The 21,302-nt window shown below is 38.3% G+C and overlaps 1 protein-coding gene across 2 annotated transcripts in view; it reads left to right on the top strand.

The window, feature by feature from the left end:
* shb (Src homology 2 domain containing adaptor protein B) overlaps positions 1-21,302 on the top strand; it is a 121,934-nt gene that overhangs the window by 78,427 nt on the left and 22,205 nt on the right. For both annotated transcript variants that reach the window (XR_208223.4, XM_002936323.5), the window contains exons 4-5: positions 7,700-7,868; positions 8,189-8,308. Coding sequence is in view for 1 of the 2 variants with exons in the window: in XM_002936323.5 (XP_002936369.1) it covers positions 7,700-7,868; positions 8,189-8,308 (289 nt within the window). In the remaining variant the exon portion in view is untranslated. The remainder of the gene's footprint in view (positions 1-7,699; positions 7,869-8,188; positions 8,309-21,302) is intronic.

The raw sequence follows: 21,302 nt of genomic DNA, 5'->3' as shown, positions 1-21,302 counted from the left end.
AAATTCAAAAGAGACTTGAACATGTAAAGGTAAACAAAGGTCCAGGGCCGGATGGGATTCATCCCAGGGTATTAAATGAGCTGAGCGCTGTGATTGCCAAACCTCTTCACTTAATTTTTCAGGATTCATTGAGGTCTGGCATGGTGCCAAGAGACTGGCGGATTGCTAATGTGGTGCCGTTATTTAAAAAGGGATCCCGTTCTCAGCCTGAAAACTATAGGCCTGTCAGTCTGACATCAGTAGTAGGAAAACTTTTGGAAGGGGTAATAAGGGATAGGGTACTTGAATACATTGCAGTTCACAATACTATTAGTTTGTGCCAGCATGGTTTTATGCGTAACAGATCTTGCCAGACTAATTTAGTTGCCTTTTATGAGGAGGTGAGTAGGAACCTTGATGCTGGAATGGCAGTTGATGTCATCTACTTGGACTTTGCTAAAGCGTTTGATACAGTACCTCACAGAAGGTTAATGATCAAATTAAGGAATATTGGCCTAGAACATAATATTTGTAATTGGATAGAGAACTGGCTGAAGGATAGAGTACAAAGAGTGGTTGTAAATGGAACATTTTCTAATTGGACCAGTGTGGTTAGTGGAGTACCGCAGGGGTCAGTCCTTGGGCCTTTGCTGTTTAACTTGTTTATTAATGACCTGGAGGTGGGCATAGACAGTATTGTTTCTATTTTTGCTGATGACACTAAATTGTGCAAAACTATAAGTTCCATGCAGGATGCTGCTGCTTTGCAGAGCGATTTGACAAAATTAGATAACTGGGCAGCAAACTGGAAAATGAGGTTCAATGTTGATAAGTGCAAAGTTATGCACTTTGGTAGAAATAATATAAACGCAAACTATCTACTGAATGGTAGTGTGTTGGGGGTATCCTTAATGGAGAAGGATCTAGGGGTTTTTGTTGATAACAAGTTGTCTAATTCCAGGCAGTGTCATTCTGTGGCTACTAAAGCAAATAAAGTGCTGTCTTGTATAAAAAAGGGCATTGACTCAAGGGATGAGAACATAATTTTGCCCCTTTATAGGTCCCTGGTAAGGCCTCACCTTGAGTATGCAGTGCAGTTTTGGGCTCCTGTCCTTAAGAAGGATATCAATGAGCTGGAGAGAGTGCAGAGACGTGCAACTAAACTGGTTAAGGGGATGGAAGATTTAAACTATGAGGTTAGACTGTCGAGGTTGGGGTTGTTTTCTCTGGAAAAGAGGCGCTTGCGAGGGGACATGATTACTCTGTACAAGTACATTAGAGGGGATTATAGGCAGTTGGGGGATGTTCTTTTTTCCCATAAAAACAATCAACGCACCAGAGGTCACCCCTTTAGATTAGAGGAACGGAGCTTCCATTTGAAGCAGCGTAGGTGGTTTTTCACGGTGAGGGCAGTGAGGTTATGGAATGCCCTTCCTAGTGATGTGGTAATGGCAGATTCTGTTAATGCCTTTAAGAGGGGCCTGGATGAGTTCTTGATCAATCAGAATATCCAAGGCTATTGTGATACTAATATCTACAGTTAGTACTAGTGGTTGTATTTATAGTTTATGTATGTGAGTGTATAGATTGGTAGGTGTGGGTTAGGTGTGCTGGGTTTACTTGGATGGGTTGAACTTGATGGACACAGGTCTTTTTTCAACCCTATGTAACTATGTAACTATGTAACTATGTAATTAACAGCTATTTTCCAACGGATTGAAGGAAAATGTTCACTGAATACTTGGTTATTTGTTCTGCTCTGTAAAGGCTTTGAAGAAAACATTATATAGGATTAATATGGGTCCATGTTGCAGCTATAAAGCTAGAGACTTCTAGGCTGAAATGCAGTTTGGGATAAAAAGATGTTCTTTGCTTAATTTTATTATTAGGCCTCACACTTTTTGTTATAGTATATAGTTATTTGCTCTCTTCTTCTGATTCTTTCCAGCTTTCACTGGGTCACTTTGTGACTTTGCAGAGTGACCTGTATAAAATTATGGTTTTTAGTAAACAAGGCACATCCTTATGTGATTTACAGACATAAGCATGCATGTATGTATATTTTTTTTATATAGCTGTAATTATGTAGGACTGTACAGCAGACCAATGCATTAACAGAACAAGCAGGGGTAAATACAATAATAAATACAAATAAACACAAAGTACGGTTACATTAAAGTATTAAAGAGACAGTCTATGTGCTAAATTGTGGAGTCGCCAATAGCATCCAGCCAGCAATGAGCTTTGGGCAGTTTACTATAAATTGGGTTGGTTTACTGTAAATGGATCACCATTATATTAACTTTTAATATAACATACACATTTCAATTTTTACATTTTTGTGGTATTTCAGTCTTTTAGCTTTTTGTTTAGCAGCTCTCTAGTTTTTGAAAGACTGATTGTTTTCTAGGAAATAGGACATTCTATAATATAATAAAAGTTAACTTAAAGGTGAACCACTCCTTGAAAGTAAAGACTTGATAGGTCAAACAATTGTAACAGCAGAAAGTGAAAAGAGGCTGCACAGATGTAACTACTATTCACTTCCTTTCAGTCCTTCCTTCAGGGGCCAAGGAATTTAAATGGGCCATGCATGCCCAAACAGTTGAGCCCGACCAAATCTAGGAAAGTATGGCCAGCTTTATTTATAAATACACTTTATTTCTACTTTAGTGATCAATTGAGACTTATTCTAGAAAGGATTATAGAGTGCAAACCAGTAGGTGACCATGTTGTTCACAGCAAACTCCATTACTCTTATTAGAATAAAATTACATAAACTGTATGCTCTGTTCTCTGCGATATATTCATTCTAAAAATAAATGATTAACTGGCCAGACCTGTTTTATTGAAATCCGCTTCCTGTTCTGATTTTATTAACTTCTTATCTGCAAAGCTTCATAAACTGATTTTAAAATGCACTTTAATCAAAAAGAAAACTATAACTTGGAACTATGTCTTACAGGGAAATCAAAATAAAACATTTCCATATGTCGTTATTATTATTATACTATATTTATATAGTTGCTTGAAAACATTGTGGTAAATGGCTGTGATTCAAATGTAGTAAAAGAAAAGTTCAGATTTCTGCTTCCATGGGGAGGTCTCTTTGTTTGTACTCACATAACTTGTAGCTGAAGTACTAGTTTGTCAGTCAAGTGACATCTACCCATGGATGGGGTAATAGTGAAGGGGCAATTAAGCTACAGAGATGCTTTCCAGCATTTTACACAAAGCGATACGTATCTAGTGTTTCTTATAGAGCACTCATTTGGTGGAAAGGGGGGGTTGTTTATTAAGGTTCAAAACAGAGCTACCACTTCTCATCATGAGGCATAGTATCTGCTAAATTGTCAAATCAGGTGACTAATGTGTTTACTTGTACAGCTGTCAATGTACTTACTACCCTCTTCTGAGGGAGAGCATTGTGGGTAGAGCTGAATGGAGAATATAAAAACAGTTCTACGTGAATAGAAAACTCTACTGAAGACAGGAAGTAGTTTTGGTCATATCTGCCTTAAAGGAAAACTATACCTCCAAACAATGTAGGTCTCTAGAAAAATATATTACATAAACAAGCTCATATGTAAAACCCTGCTTCATCTAAAAAAATGTCCATAAAAATATACTTTTTTTATTAGTATGTGCTATTGGGTACTTCTAAATAGAAAATTGCCATTTTAACAAGTAAGGGCTGTCTCCTGGGATCATAGGATTCACAGTGCACACAGTCGCTTTACATCGGTAATACCCAACCTGTGGCTCGGGGGCAACATGTTGCTCACCAAGCCCTTGGATGTTGCTCTCGGTGCCCCCAAAACAGGTAGTTATTTTATGAATTCCTGACTTGGGGGCAAGTTTTGGTTTAATAAAAACATTACTACTAAATAAAACCTCCTGTGAGCTGACAGTGTGCATAGAGGCGCCTAATAGCCAATCTTAGCCCTTATTTGGCACCTCCATGAACTTTTATGATGCTTGTGTTGCTCTTCAAGTCTTTTTACATTTGTCTGTGGCTCGCAAGTGAAAAAGGATGGGGACCCTTGCTTTACATGATGTAAGCTATCTGTTGGTTAAAGGAGAAGGAAAGGCTAAGTCACTTGGGGGTGCCAAAATGTTAGGCACCCCCAAGTGACTTAGATCGCTTACCTTGTACCCCGGGCTGGTGCCCCTGTTAGGAGAAAAAAGCACCAGCCCGGGGTACCTGTAGCGAGCACTTCCTCCTTCCTCTCTCTTCTTCGGGCGAAATCCGTGGGCCGACTTTGTGTTTTAAGTTCGGCTTTTCACTCTACTGCGCATGCGCGCGCGGCGCTCCAGGAAGGAGGAAGCGATCGCTGCTACCCCGGGCTGGTGCTGTTCTCTCCGTACAGGGGCACCAGCCCGGGGTATGAGGTGAGCGATCTAAGTCACTTGGGGGTGCCTAACATTTTGGCACCCCAAAGTGACTTAGCCTTTCCTTCTCCTTTAAGTATTCATTCTGGGGGTATAGTTTTCCTTTAAAGGGAATACTGAATAGGTCAACAAAAGCCAATTTCCTTTTAAAGTGCCCTATGTTTAGCCAGATATCCACCCAGACCTTTAGGCCAGATCAGTATACATTATTTCAAAATATGTAATCCTCGAGAAACTGAGCCCAAGGGATCATACATCAGTGATGGTAAAAAAAAAACATTTTCAGCATCCATTTAAATATCAAGATCTATTATCCGTAATGATCATGGTTCTCTGGATAAGGTATCTTTCCTTAATTTTAAACTTTAAATAAACCCAATAGGATTGTTTTGCCTCCAATAAGGATTACTTATATCCTAGTTAGGATCAAGTACAAAGTACTGTTTTATTGTTACTGAGAAAATGGAAATCATTTAAAAAAAACTAGAATTTTTTTATTTAAAATTGAGTTTATAAATAGATGGTTTTCTCGTAATTTGGAGCTTCCTGGTTTATGGGTGAACTGACAGAGTTTAGTGCTGGAGGCAGCTGGAGTTTATCCAGATAATAACAGATGCAACTATATATGAAAATGCCTTCTATATCCTTTGTATTGCTGTAGCTTTCAGCAGACTCCCTCATTAAGTGTCATGTTCCGATCTGCTTATTACTGTGTTTATACATTGTACTCATGAAGAATATTACAAGTATTTTATTCAGACCAAAAACACCATAAATGTTAACCTCTTAAACACAGAACATTTACAGAAAACATTTTTTAGTGTATATTATTAAAAAAGGCTTTTTTTGTACACTAATATATTTAGTTGTGCTGGCCATTGTATCCACTGGCTAGCTAGAGGCATCGGGATTTTAATAAGCTGAGTTCAGTAAAGAAGGAGGGTTGTGTTTTTATGTGAATGTGTGGGGCAGAGCAGGTATACATTTTGTCTGTCTGTGTGTGGTTTATAATATTGTGTGTGTGACTAATTATACTTCCTTGACATTCCTAAACTCTGAATAGGTGATAAGGTCCTAGTTCCAGATGGCCATCTGACGCCTAGAGTAAAACTATAAAGGCTATAGGAAATACGCATCCAATAAATACCTTTTTAAAAAGATGCACATTGGGAATTTCAGGACCAAATCGTTTCCTTTGCTTTTTGTTCATTTTTATTTATTTATTTATTTTCATTTTGATCTGGAAATTGCCAATTGCGCAAATCTCCGGTTTACAACTTGTTCAGTTCTTCTGTGAAAAGTTAATTAAACTGAAGGACCACCCATGATTATGTTTGGGCAATTAAACCAAGATGTTAAGTAATGTCAGTTTAACCTGCTGCCTGCCATGTAAGTGTGCGAAATTGGTCATTCTTCTAAAGGTGGGAAGTGACAAAATGTTTACCAGATGTGCATCTGTCAAGCCACCATTCAGACTGCGTTGACTATGTACTTCACTGTAATTTACTTTGCAAATACTTTATTATTATTGTTCTTGTCAGTATTTACGTATTTATTAACTGTATAAGAATACACACATCTTATTAATATGCTATCATGCTATAAGCTTGCAAGAGAATACCTAATCAAAGTAGGCTAGACTGTCTTTAAATTTGTTTTAAATTAAAATACTTGGATTTATTTATCAACACCAACAGTGTCCCCTGGCAACAAATTGAGTTTTTGCTTATATTGTTCTATCTGCAGCTGACTGAAAATAAGTTAATCACTGACTGGTTCCTCTGAGCTACTTCCCAGGTGCAAATTTTGTTGGTATATTCCAGTGTATAGACAGCTTTAGGGCTCTGGCACACAAGGGAGTTTAGTCGCCCGCAACAAATCTCCCTTGTTGCGGGCGACTAAACTCCCCGATATGACATCCCACCGGCGAAAATGTAAATCGCCGGTGGGATGGCATACGCGAGGCAACTTCGGCGATCGCGCCCCCGCGTATGACATCCCACCGGCGATTTACATTTTCGCCGGTGGGATGTTATATCGGGGAGATTAGACGCTCGCAACAAGGGAGACCCTAAGAGCCCTTAGGGTAATGTCCCCCTAGTCGCTGTTATGGAAATTTCAGATACCAAATGTCATTTGAGGTAAGTAGGTAAGGTTTATTAGATACGTATGTGCGTTATGAGCAAAAGATAGTCTGAACAAAGACAGCACAGGGTTTATAAAGACTTTGTGACATGGTAGCATATGTCATAAGAAATGTATGAACATAGGTGCTACCAGATAAATCTCTGCTACCACGGGGGACTAATCCCCCTGAAAAGCCTTTCTAATAATTAAAAACTTTTTCTCTGTATTAATAAAACAGTACCTTGTTCTTCAATTTGACTAAGCTGCATGAACCTATATTGTGGCAAAACGGTCATACTGGGTTTATTTAAACTTTGCACGATTTTTTAGTAGACTTAAGGTATTGCAATTCAAATTACAGAAAGACCCTTGTTATGGCAAAACTCCAGGTCCCAAGCATTCTGGATAATAGGTCCCATACCTATATATTTTATAGACTGCAAAAGAATGTCACCTTTGCGTCATTATTTGTGCTCCAGGCAAACAACTGGTAACTGGAATAGTATTTACTTCCCCCTCTATGTCCAGCTGGGTTAGCTGCATTGCATATTTTTTCTTTTAAAAACAAGGGCTGGTTTTGTGTATGCGTTGGAGCATGAGGTAGGCATTGTAATCTGCAGGTGGATTTTTTTTTTTTTTTTCAAGATCAGGTCAAACAAAACTATAAATACTTTACAACATGTGTTGTGAGGAGTGTCTTTAGAGGCCCTGTTCAGACCTAAGCAAGCATTGCTTGGAGCACAATGGAGCATGTACTTCTCTTTAAAGGGCCACAAACAACTCTTTCAAAAATCATGTGTATTTGCCTTGTGTTGAATAGAACTACACCTGTTTTTCTATTAACATCCTTTCACTTGCATTTCACTGGCATGTCAAGAATTTTGTTTATCTCTTTCAACCCATAAGGCAGCCCGTTAGTTTTTATAAACTACAATTCCCAAAATGTTTACAGTGCATACAGCTACTTATGTCTAGGGCAAGCAACTACTTTGGATTACAAATTCTAGGATTTTTATTATCTATCCACATTTAAGGTAGTAAGTCCCTCCGATATAATCTTTTTGATTTTTTGCAAAACCTTAATTTACAGATGGGCAAGCATGGTTCCTTGTAAAATACTGTAATTCATTATGACTACCAAGATAGCAGTTGTGCACTTGATTTTACATTTTTTTCTTTCTTTTTTTTTTTTTTATTGCAGCCCAGTTCAATGGAGGTGAGAAAATGCAATCATTATCACCCTCAAATGATAGGAGGCGGCAGCTAAGAGCCCCTGGTGGAGGATTTAAACCCATAAAACACGGAAGCCCAGATGTCTGCGGAATCTTGGGAGAGCGAGTGGATCCTAACATTGCACTGGAAAAACAAATGTGAGAGCTCCCATGTAGACTTAATTTATCAATATATTGTTAAAAGTAAAAGTAGTGGTAACTACTTAAGGGCAAAAATATTTAACTTTTTTTTTTTTTTTCAACTTTACATTCTGCTTCCCCATGATAATTAAGAGCTGTTATGTTCATGCTCTATAGCTTTTTTAGTACATTTGACTTGTTTAAATCTTATGCAGTCTTCAGGTAGCAGGTAAAAAATGTAGGCTAAGCTTTGTAATCCAATGCATTTCTGTTTGGATTTGTTGAAACTAATTTTAAATCATCTTTTTTAAATATACCTAAAATATTCCTGATTTCAGATGGTATCATGGGGCCATCAGCCGAACAGATGCAGAGAACCTGCTCCGACTGTGCAAAGAATGCAGCTATCTTGTGAGAAACAGCCAGACAAGCAAGCACGACTTCTCTCTGTCACTGAAGTGAGTATGTTTTACTGAATGCTCCATTTGCTAGCAGACAGATTGTTTTATATTTTTCTAAGCACTGTGTTCTCAGTACTGATGGATTTCTATACTACTGTCACCGTGGCATGTTGCTGGTATTTATAAAAAATGCTTTTTTTTTTTTCAATGACGTGAAGTCTTTGGCCTTGTGTTGGACTGGAGTTCCCACTACCATTCCAAAAGTGGTCCCCCTTCTCTTTAGGGTATGTCCTCATACAGTACAATCTGTTCTACAATAGAATATTGTGCTGTTCTCTTCAGTATATTAAATACAATAATTGTGCTTTTCCAAATGAAGTCTTATAGCTTGCTTTGCCTCCAAATGTCAGGGAATGACATCACCAAAAGCATTAGTGTTCGATGTTAAGCTGCTACTGTATAGGTCACCTGCCAGGCATTTTAATTGGTTCATCAAAATAAATCTGATGATCTTTTAACTCACTGAAATAGCTCACAGGATTAGGTGTTGACATATAACCACACAGGTTAATTGCTTTGCTCTCTTACGCCTAATGCGTCTTTTGCTCGTCCTTAGATGGCTAAACATGAGAAGCAAACACAATTTTAAATCTAGTAAAAATCAATTTAAAAATGTTAGAATAGCATACGGTTGGTTAGCATTTCTGCATATGTTTACATTGTTTAAAAATAAATTTCACCTATTATCTCTTGAATGAATCACACTTTTACTGAACATGAATCTTTTCCTTAGCCTGACTTTAGAGAAGATACATAAACATCGGCAAAGCAAAAGTTAAGTTCATATAGTTTATCTGCAGTTATGTGTAAAGAGTGGGAAAAAGGCAGAGCAATCATTTCACATCACTGTAACATTTAGCTTGAAAAACTGCAATTATTAGAATGTTTTGAATTCTTTGTCATTGCCATGTCCTGTTTTCATAGTTTCTCTTTCTTAGTAAATGAAAATGTTTAATAATCCACACTTCACACAGCCTTTTTAACAAGCTGGCTCCAGCATCTGAAACAAAGTAACGATTTGAGGCTGGAAGCATGAAATGCAAGTAGAAGCCTTGTGTTTACTAACCTGGGACTGAACACTGTCACCTAAGTTACTGTAGGTTGGGATTTATGGTTATTGAAGTATGTACATTTCCAGTGTACCTTGCAACTAGGCTCTGCAGGTATAGTTAAAAATGTTGTAACTGTAGGAAAGAATTTACTGTGACTAGTTATTGTGGTATTTCAAATATTAAGATTTGAGCTATTTGAGTAGTCAATTTAGGTAGCAAAGTAGGATAAGGTGCATAAGCATGTGTGCCATGTCATACTGCTTATTTGTCATAACAAAATTGCTAGTTGAGAGGCTTGTTAATCTGTGTCTTTGAACTTTACGGCCGCAGTTGGCACAATGTATGATAAACTGTTCCTTAAATGATGTTCTGAGTTATTATTAATACATATGTCTAAAGTGCTAATGTATTCTGTAGTTCTGTAAGGTGGATGAACAAACATTACATATATAACCCCATATACACCCTTTTTGCACTTCTGAGAGTGTTGCACACACATGAGTCACTACATGGTGGTTTAAGTAGAGCAGTGATCCCCAACCAATGACTCGTGAGCAACATATTAACCACCAACCCCTTGGATTGCTCTCAGTGGCCTCACAGAAGGTGCTTATTTTTGAATTTCTGACTTGGAGGCAAGTTTTGGAGACATAAAGACGAGGTGTACTGCCAAACAGAGTCTTCTCTAGTGTGCCAGTACACACTGGGCTACCAAATAATGTATCACAGCATTTTAGGCATCCCCTAGGAACTTTATTAGTGCTTTTGTTGCTCCCCAACTTTTATATTTAAATGTTGCTCAGGTAAAAAAGGTTGGGCCCCCTGAAATAGTTTCTGAGTATCTGGTATTTGTCAGAGTAGGGCCTTCTTCTAAGTAAATCTGGTAGGAATTCATGGGTGGCCCCAATAAAAATCATAAGAATAAAACAGACACATCTATAGTAACAATAATAATCCTGACATTAAAGGGAAAACTAATACAAGAAGCTTTCCTAGCCTAGTGGCCTCATTATCTAACTTAGCCACAACACGCTTTCTTACTAACTAAAGAGATAAAGTCTTTAAACTCAGTCCCAGAAATACTGTAAACCTTTAGCATGCTGTCATTTTAAAGGAGAAGGAAAGGCTAAGTCATTTGGGGGTGCCAAAATGTTAGGCACCCCCAAGTGACTTAGATCGCTTACCTTGTACCCTGGGCTGGTGCCCCTGTTAGGAGAAAAAAGCACCAGCCCGGGGTACCTGTAGGAAGCGCTTCCTCCTTCCTCTCTCTTCTCCCGGCGAAATCCGTTGGCCGGCGCATGCGCAGTAGAGTAAAAAGCCGACTTTGTTTTTTAAGTTCGGCTTTTCACTCTACTGCGCATGCGCGCGCGGCGCTACAGGAAGGAGGAAGCGCTACAGGTACCCCGGGCTGGTGCTGTTCTCTCCGTACAGGGGCACCAGCCCGGGGTATGAGGTGAGCGATCTAAGTCAGTGGGGGTGCCTAACATTTTGGCACCCCCAAGTGACTTAGCCTTTCCTTCTCCTTTAAGTATTAATATTCACTACAAAATCTATATTTGATAATCCAAACTAAATTTTTGGGCAAGTAAAGTATTTACAGACACTGAGTCTAACATGTCGTTCAAGCTACATTTCCTCTGTGCATAAATAGGTAGGTGGAACATGATCTGAGTTACATTTGTGCTTACAAAGTTTTCTGTGTGCATGTGATTCATAACTTGGGTACACTACCGCAAAGTTTTGAGATGGTATTGTGGGGGATGCTGGGGGTTGTAATTAAGATTAGTCTAAAGATTCTACAGCATCTGTTACTTTGATTTGGCTCTGCATGTTTGTGCAATGCTCAGGTCCCCACATCTCTAATGCCTGATAAATCTTATTAATCCAAACAACACCTCAAATGAATTCCTTCGTCTTAGCAAACAGAAAGCACTTGTGGTTTAATTGGGCAATTAGTATGCAAAGGTGTAGCTTCTTGGCAATTTGTAGAAAAAAAATGTAAAGAAGGGAGGACAACTTTTTTCTTCAACACAAGATTCTGCTTATGCATGAAATTTTCTTTCATACTGGAGCTGATTATAAATAAGCTTGAGTGTTTTACATAATTATGCTAGGTACATTTCCAGCCTCATTCCTAAAGAAGTCATAAAAGTAAATCATTTGTGTGTGTATAATTAGCGCAGATTGAGCTGCAAGCAATAAAATAAGTGGATTCAGGCCATGATGGGACATCTGGATGTGTGCTCCTGATCACTGGCGTTGGGCAGCAGATAAATTGTTAACCTTTTACAGTACTGCATAGCACTTCAGAGCCATGGTAATGGAAATGTAAAGCTAACGTAAAATTTAAAAATAAGCTCTTTTCATCTATTGAACCCTTTGTCCACTATCCACATATTCAAGGGCTAGATTATATCTAATATAGAAGTTAAAGAAATACTATCATGTGAAAACATTTTTTTTTTTTGTTTGTTTTTTTTAAAGGCATGAGCTTCTCCAGCAGATACTGTATTGAAATCCATTTTTTAAAAGCATGAATAGATTTTCTTATTTCTAAAACTTCACATGGGGCTAGCCATATTCTGCATTTCCCAAGGTGCTACAGCCATGTGACCTGTGCTCTGATAAACTCCAGGCACACTTTACTACGGCGCTGTAAGTTGGAGGGATATTGCCCCCCTCCCTTTATTAGCAAAACAAATGGAAGGTAGCAAGATAGCAGCTCCCTGACACCTGTATTCTAAAAGTGGTAGATATCAGAATAGCACTTCACTTCTTCTACTGTTGCACTGCAAGTTGGAGTGATATCACTCCCCCTCCCTTTCCCCCCAGCAGCCAATCAGCAGAACAATGGAAGGGAACAAGATAGCAGCTCCCAGTAGAATAGCACTCAGTAATAAGAAATCCAAGTCCGGTTTGGGACTCCTCCAGTTACAAACGAGTAGGAGAAACAATAGGTTATCTGAAAGCAGTTCTAATGTGTAGCGATGGCTCCTTCTGAAAGCTCAGACTCAGGCACAATGCACTGAGATGGCTGCCTACACACCAATATTACAACTAAAGAAAAAATACATTTGTTGGTTCAAGAATAAAATTTTAAAGGGTAGAGTGAATTATTTGCTATGTAAGCAGTGTAATTTAAAAATAAAAAGTACACCATAAAAATGATGACAGAATCCCTTTAATAGATCTTGGAACTGCTCAGAGCCATAGAAATCTATGTTGTTAATCGTCTAATCCTAGGCAATGCCTCCAAACCAAAACTGTTACAGCCAAAGGAAGTTACAAATGTGGAAGTTATAAATGACAGAGCATGTAAACATTTAAAACTCATCCCAGTAACTTGTCTTTATAGTCCTCTATAGTAGTGCTGGTCATGTTTGTTGTTTTGTTACACAGGGATCCCCTGTTGTAAAATATAAGGATATTAGAAGGCACCAAGGAGTTGCATGGTCATATAAAGGTACAATGCTGAGTGCAGTAACCCATAGCAACAAATCAGCAGGTAGCATTTAATGGTCACCTGTTTAATTGCAAACATCTTATTGGTTGCTATGGGTTACTGCTCCTAGGCAAACTTAGTGTGCTTTATTACATATGGCAGATTAAATGTTGCTTGATTGCATGACTTCAAGCAATTGGTATATCAACTTTATAAAAGTTTAACCACCACTTACATCAGGGTTTTTACTTTTTTCTCAGGAGTCCCAAATTAAATCTGGGGGTCAGCTTTAGTTTATTGCTTGCCTATGCAGCAAGCCTGCTGGCCCGGACTGGGATTCAGAATAGGCCCTGGCATTTCAAGTATACAGAGACCCAAACAACCCCCACAGGCCCAATAAATACTGACTGTCTATGGCATCTTACAGTAGCACAAGAGAATAAACATTCCTACTTATTCAGGAACAATTATATCATTTTGCATTACAGTGCATTGCAACTCTGTTGCTTTAAAACGAAGTAGAAAATAATCACATCGAGAGATGAATCCAATTTCCATAAAACATAATTTCCATCTGCCTGTGCCACTATAATGACTTTTCAGGGAAAAGCCTTTTTTCTATATGGAAACTTGAAGTCAGCAGTTAGTTACATTTGAATTATTTAAGCTTTGCTTTATGATAGTATGGATACTGCATTGCTACTATAGATTCACATTCCACTTAGCACATGTACCTTGCCTCTTGTATTTTCTTACTATATACAGGTATGGGATCAATTATCTTGAAACCTGTTATCCAGAAAGTTCCGAATTACGGAAAGGCCTTCTCCCATAAGACTCCATTATAAGCAAATATTTCTAATTTTTAAAAATTAATTAAGTTTTCTCTATAATTATAAAACAGTACCTTGTACTTGATCCCAACTAAGATCTAATTAATCCTTATTGGAGGCAAAACATGGCTATTGGGTTTGTTCAAAATTTAAATGATTAAATTATGAAGATCCAAATTACAGAAAGATCCCTTATCCGGAAAACCCCAGGTCCCAAGCATTCTGGATAACATGTCCCATACCTGTATGTATGTATGTATGTGTGTGTGTGTATGTATGTATGTATATATATAGATAGATAGATAGAGAGAGAGAGAGAGATCTTGTATAGTATATATGAAGTCTTACCATAGATTATGTAAAGTAGAGCACCTACAGTTTTACAGTTTTACTGGCAATGTGATTGTTGATCTGTAAGTTGATTCTTTATATATCCAGTCAAGCAATAGTAGAATGGAGATATCTAAGGACCAATGCACACTGTAACCATAATGTCAGTCCTGAAAGTGTCAACGTGAGCACAATGGGAATCACTGAGGGAAGATATTAGCCCTTGATTTCTGTTTGAAAAGAGACACATTTTCTAGTCATAATGGAAGGCCATTGAGTATTCTTTGTAACTCTTGATGAAGCCATTAGGAAGTAGTCAGTAGAATACCCACTCATTATGACTGCCTGTACCAAGTACCATTTACCATAGATCTAATGGGTTTATCAAAGAAAAAGAGAAAACAATTCACACTATTCTCCTATTCACGCTATTCTCCAATAAAACCTCCAGCCATATATTGTAGCATGTTTTGCTCTCTCTCTCTCTTTCTCTTTCAATCATATTAAACATAACATTGTTACCTCCAGCTATGCTGAATCCTACTGATGCTAACTAAAGTACAAACCAAGTAGAGGTACCGGGCTTTTTTTGTGGCACAGTAATTTATATTGCAGTGTATTTTCATTTGAAAGAAGTGTGTGTGCTTGGGAATACTTAGATATGAAAAAAATACTGTTTGTGTACTTCAGTTCACTACTGCAGAATGTAAGCATAGCAAAATGTGCTAGTAGTAGTAGTAGTTTATAATCCCCTTAATGTGCAGGTAACTTTACTTTGCATGTGCCATGGTCCTTATAGAGATATGGGGGTATTAGTACTAGATTGGCACAGGAACACAACCATAATGGTCCCTTGGTATGCATACTGGCATTTAATTGTAGTGTTTCTCTCTTTGCAAGGGACTGAACAAGAAGTGGCATTTGACAAGTATTGGAATACTGTACACAGGTTTAATACTGTATAGATTAGAGGGTCAGCTCAGTTCAAGTGTTCCCATACACAGATGTGCCAAGGATACGCATTTCACTGTAATAGTATATTTAGTTGTATGATTTATTGATGTCTCCTCCCATTACTGAACTGCAATGAATTAGGGAAATTCCAGAGACATTTAATAAAGATAGGGGGGTTAAAATTGCAAATGGATAAACTATATCTGAAATTGAAACAGAACCAAATAACTTCTCTTGAGGTGCAACATGTGTAGTTGTACTTTTTTCTGGCAATACTGGCTCTGAATTGTCATCGGAGGTTACTTTTTAACCAAATAAATAGCAGCTCTTATGACATCAGCCTGCATGAGTAAAAACAATTTGCAGTCTGAGCTATCAGGGGAGCAATAGGTCATTTGCTTTCCACCAACTATCTTTGAACGATTTATGCTCTCAGATGAGGCCTCTGTTTATGAGCCTATATATTATAGCAAACCACTGCCTACAGCTCTCACTTGCTTTAATCATTTTAATTTTATAAGCCATTCGGGAAGAACATGAAGGATAAGTCGGGCAAGCTCATAAGAGTTTATAGATTTTTTTTTAAAAAATGCCTGATCTCTTAGAACTGGTTCCAATTATATGGGGGCCTGTATGACATTACCAATTGCTGGCTGCTGACAACATTTCTGTTCCTTGAGTATTATTTTTAAATAGACAACCCTGAACAACAGAAGCCATTTTATTTCAGTGTATCTATAGCTATGATATAGTGCAGAGTTAACATTATATACAGAACAATATACTGGAATACCAGGTTGGTTTGTGCATGAATGCTAGTGTCACTGACATTACTATTGTCAGACGAATTCTTAGAGTTTTACAAAAGGCTTTTCACATCAGTCCCTGCCCTACAGATATAGCTCAGCGGAAGTGGTGTTTGGCACCTTTCAAAAAAGCAATTTTTGCTTTATCACAGTTTAGGTTCCATTGGGTTTACCTTACACTGCTATATATTTTTAAAGTAATTTCTCAATATCAGTGTGTACTCAAAAGGTGTTAAGGTGGCCATACAGGGGCAGATTTAAGTTGACAATTTGGGCTCTTAAGACCGCTCCGATAGCTCATATTCCCCTTGGTGTAATCTGGCCCTAGGCCCAAATAATCGGATTAGCCCAATATCAGCCGCCTTACAGTGGAGGAAATAATTATTTGACCCCTCACTGATTTTGTAAGTTTGTCCAATGACAAAGAAATGAAAAGTCTCAGAACAGTATCATTTCAATGGTAGGTTTATTTTAACAGTGGCAGATAGCACATCAAAAGGAAAATCGAAAAAATAACTTTAAATAAAAGATAGCAACTGATTTGCATTTCATTGAGTGAAATAAGTTTTTGAACCCCTACCAACCATTAAGAGTTCTGGCTCCCACAGAGTGGTTAGACACTTCTACTCAATTAGTCAACCTCATTAAGGACACCTGTCTTAACTAGTCACCTGTATAAAAGACACCTGTCCACAGAATCAATCAATCAAGCAGACTCCAAACTCTCCAACATGGGAAAGACCAAAGAGCTGTCCAAGGATGTCAGAGACAAAATTGTAGACCTGCACGAGGCTGGAATGGGCTACAAAACCATTAGCAAGAAGCTGGGAGAGAAGGTGACAACTGTTGGTGCGATTGTTCGAAAATGGAAGGAGCACAAAATGACTATCAATCGACCTCGCTCTGGGGCTCCACGCAAGATCTCACCTCGTGGGGTGTCAATGATTCTGAGAAAGGTGAAAAAGCATCCTAGAACTACACGGGAGGAGTTAGTTAATGACCTCAAATTAGCTGGGACCACAGTCACCAAGAAAACCATTGGAAACACATTACACCGCAATGGATTAAAATCCTGCAGGGCTCGCAAGGTCCCCCTGCTCAAGAAGGCACATGTGCAGGCCCGTCTGAAGTTTGCCAATGAACACCTGAATGATTCTGTGAGTGATTGGGAGAAGGTGCTGTGGTCTGATGAGACCAAAATAGAGCTCTTTGGCATTAACTCAACTCGCTGTGTTTGGAGGAAGAAAAATGCTGCCTATGACCCCCAAAACACCGTCCCCACCGTCAAGCATGGGGGTGGAAACATTTTGCTTTGGGGGTGTTTTTCTGCTAAGGGCACAGGACAACTTATTCGCATTAACGGGAAAATGGACGGAGCCATGTATCGTGAAATCCTGAACGACAACCTCCTTCCCTCTGCCAGGAAACTGAAAATGGGTCGTGGATGGGTGTTCCAGCACGACAATGACCCAAAACATGCAGCAAAGGCAACAAAGGAGTGGCTCAAGAAGAAGCACATTAAGGTCATGGAGTGGCCTAGTCAGTCTCCGGACCTTAATCCAATAGAAAACCTATGGAGGGAGCTCAAGCTCAGAGTTGCACAGAGACAGCCTCGAAACCTTAGGGATTTAGAGATGATCTGCAAAGAGGAGTGGACCAACATTCCTCCTAAAATGTGCGCAAACTTGGTCATCAATTACAAGAAACGTTTGACCTCTGTGCTTGCAAACAAGGGTTTTTCCACTAAGTATTAAGTCTTTTTTTGTTAGAGGGTTCAAAAACTTATTTCACTCAATGAAATGCAAATCAGTTGCTATCTTTTATTTAAAGTTATTTTTTCGATTTTCCTTTTGATGTGCTATCTGCCACTGTTAAAATAAACCTATCATTGAAATGATACTGTTCTGAGACTTTTCATTTCTTTGTCATTGGACAAACTTACAAAATCAGTGAGGGGTCAAATAATTATTTCCTCCACTGTAGGTGCTCATGTTGGCAGGAAAGATCAGCTCATTTGGTGACCTTGCCAAAAAACAGATCTTATAGTGTATGGCCAGCTTTAGGGAAGGGGTGGACATGTAGCTTAATGTTGAGGCCATTGACTCAGTGGGAGCTCTGGGTTTAATGTCAGTTACTGTGTCAATTCATTGTAGCCTTGACTACATTGCTTGATCTTCCTGTCCATTAAGCACCAAATCTAACTTGTAAAGCTGGCCAAACAGGGGTAGTTTTGTGACATGTTGTCCCACAGGTAAATTGGCAGAAATTGGTGTAAACCAGGATGGCCAAAATACATTCATTTCTGATCTGTTCCGAAAAAAAAATGACCCTACACATGCTCTAAAACGTTCCCTTACTTTCTTTGGCAAGGTTTTTTTTCTACCTATTGTATTTGTCTGGAATGCCCAACTGGAAGCCCATGGGCTGGATGTGGCCCTCCAAAAGCTCTTTAGGGCCACCAGTCTGCTCTGAGGCTCCATAGACTTTACTATATGTGACATCATCATTTAAACTTAATCTGTCCCTCCAACATGCTTTTTCAGATATAACTATCCCACTACTTGTTGTATGTATAGGTTATTGGTTGTTTTGTATGTTATCTGTATGGTCATTGTATACACCCATTGCATCATTTATTATACAGTATCACAGCCACTGCAGTAATAATTTAAAATAGGAAACTGTGCTTTACTATTGTAAAAAATGTAATTAACCTAAACCACATTGGATATAATAGACACTGTAGACAGTCTCTGCAAAAATTACTAAATTACTATTTTATTAGTCTTTTAACTGCTTGAAGATCTCATTAAATACAAATTCCACACCCTAAACAAAAAAAATATTATTTTGCTAACCTGTGGTGCATAAAATCACTTCATTATTATGCAAATGTGTAAGGTTTTTGTAGAAAAACTGTTTTGTTTTTTTACATTTCCTTATATTGTGAGAAAACAAGATAACATTTCTAATTCAGGTTTTCAGCAGATTGTAAATAAATAGTTTCAGCTGAGCCAGTATGAACTCTGAACATTTAAAATGTTGCTTTTCTATTCAGAATATCTTTGTACCATGTGACAAAGTAGGGATCATTCACCAGCAGATTCTTTGCTAGAAGTCACCATGCTTTTCAGTAAAATAAGTCTTAGAAGTTTGTAATCAAAGTTAAACCATGAGCCATTAACACAATTTATGGGTTCATGTTAAACTTTATGGCAAGATCTCAGTTGCACTAAAGATCCCATAAAAATATGCCACACGACGTCCAGAGTGATTTTGGCATAGGAGCCAGTTAGCACACATGCCAGTGCAATGTGGGCAGCTAGTACTGGAATGTAACCACCCAGCCTCTACCCATGTTACTTTGGTTCATGCCTTTGTGACCGCACTGCATTGACTGCATTTGCAAGAGATTCCTGAAGGAACATGTTTGGACATCTTCTGCTGAAAAGGATTAGCAGAAAAAGTTTTCTCTCCCCACAGGCTGGAAAAAGCATTTCCGTAACAGCTGGGGGTAGCACCTGTTCCCTATCTCTGGCATAGACTGCCAGAGAAAGGAAAGCATATTAGCAAATCAAAACATGCTACATAAACATGCTAGGCAAATAATGACATATAGCAGGGCATAATATAAGAAAGTTTCCTATTGTGCACATAAGGCGACTCTTTTATGACATCTGCCTACCTTTAATCTCTCAGGTTTGACCCTTTTGATTTGGGGGCAAATCAGTTAATACCTTCCTATTTTTGTATATGAATTACTAAATTGTTCAAAGAAACTAGTCCTTAGTCAGCAAGTTTTGTGTAATGAGAGTGGGCTGTTTGCAGTATTTCAGCCCGGGAATGAAGTAGAAAGCCCTCAGTGATAAAGGCACTTTCTTTTTATTAATTCTCTATTGATTGGGTGTGCAGATTGCGTGCATATTAGATTTACGCTTTCACAGAAACATTGCTATCAAGTTTTATGCATTTTTTTTAAAACAATTTACCACTTTTTGGGATTCAACTTGCTGATTTGTTTTGCAGGAGACCCATGAGAGCTTTTCTTTGCAAGCGGAATAAATAAAAGTTATATTTACGATGTTGCTTTTGGGTAAAAGACTGTTTTTTCCACAGTTCTGAATACACGTTCTTTTGTTCTGCAACCTTAAATGCACTCACTGAGTTTTGAAGACTCCTTTAGGCTGTGTCTGTGTATAAATAGCCACCAAAACACACTCCCAGTGTTAATCTTCCTGAAAAGAATATTGGAAATCTATGCCCTCAAAAGCTTTCTGTTGTTTATTATTTACAAATAAGAAAAAAAAACAAAGGGAAACAAATGCCTAGTTAAGCTAGATTAAAGAGAACATATACAGGCATTTGAGTGTGTTTTGAAATTTGATTCAATAAACAGCAGGCAGAATGCTCAGGATTTCATGCTGGTACTAAACTGAGAATTCTTTATTTGTTCCAAATGGTTTCGTTTGTGAAAAAATTATGATGTGGGAATGATTAATGGGTGAACATAACAAGCAATTTCAGCCACCAGCCTTTGTTTAAACTAAGCCACCAGCCAAGAATAGCTGGTTATATTTTTTTTCTATTGCAGCAGTAAAGTGAGCTAAAATACAGTGGCCACATCCAGTCTCTGTGTGCGCCAAATAGATGGCAGATCTTAGTTATAGTGCCTAGAGACAGACAGCAGCAGAACACAACTTTTGAGGGCTGTTGATAGATTAATACCCCTTGCAATAAAATAAGTTAACCTCTGCTGCAAATTGGCCCCCAGGGCTTAAAGTAGAAGGAAAGGCTTGTATTCACTTACCTGATACCCCAGACTGGTGCTTCTGTTAGCAATAAAACACACTAGCGCGGGGTACATGCAGACGAGCGATTCTCTATCATCTTCTTTCCTTACACTAGCTACGAATGCACAGTAGAGTAATGGTAAAGTTATGGACTCTACTGCACATGCACAGGCCTCAGGATTGCAGTGAAACAAGAAGAAAGGAAAAGTATCGCTAGCCTGTGAATTGCACCCGGGCGGGTGTGATGTTTTTGGGCTAATATTTGGCACCCCCAGTGATTTTTAACTTTCCTTTTTCTTTAAGTGACCAAGTACTATTGCAGTATCAATACTGTGGATTTATATCTGCTGCCAGCACACTACCATGTGGCTAATATTTTGGCCCTCATGTATGAAATTTACCTTCCATTAAAGTCTTTACTATGAATTGGATATTTTTCACTGGTTCTTTAGAACAGGGCTAAAAGGTGGCAACATTGCAGCTAATAATGTACTGACAGTTGCATAAGGGCAGTTTAAAATCCTTTGCGCCTTTATATCACAATACCTAATGGCTCTGCAGGACAGATCCAAATGGAAAACACATCTAATTGTTTGCTGTGGGTTACTAGATCAAGGCAGACTCTTTTACTTGTGTCACCTAACACTGTTTGTTTCTTGTTTTGCTCTTGAGTTAAAGAAAACAAAAAGGTCATTCTCATTATTCTCTGCCAATCCATGCACTCTTACGATCTTATAGTACTGTATTTTTATACTACAGCAGGATTAGGCATTCTTAGCCACAA

Source organism: Xenopus tropicalis, chromosome 1, assembly GCF_000004195.4.
Source record: "Xenopus tropicalis strain Nigerian chromosome 1, UCB_Xtro_10.0, whole genome shotgun sequence".
NCBI classification, from domain to species: Eukaryota; Metazoa; Chordata; class Amphibia; order Anura; family Pipidae; genus Xenopus; species Xenopus tropicalis.
Note: the sequence above shows the minus strand (reverse complement) of the source record. Positions and strands in the feature narration are given on the sequence as shown.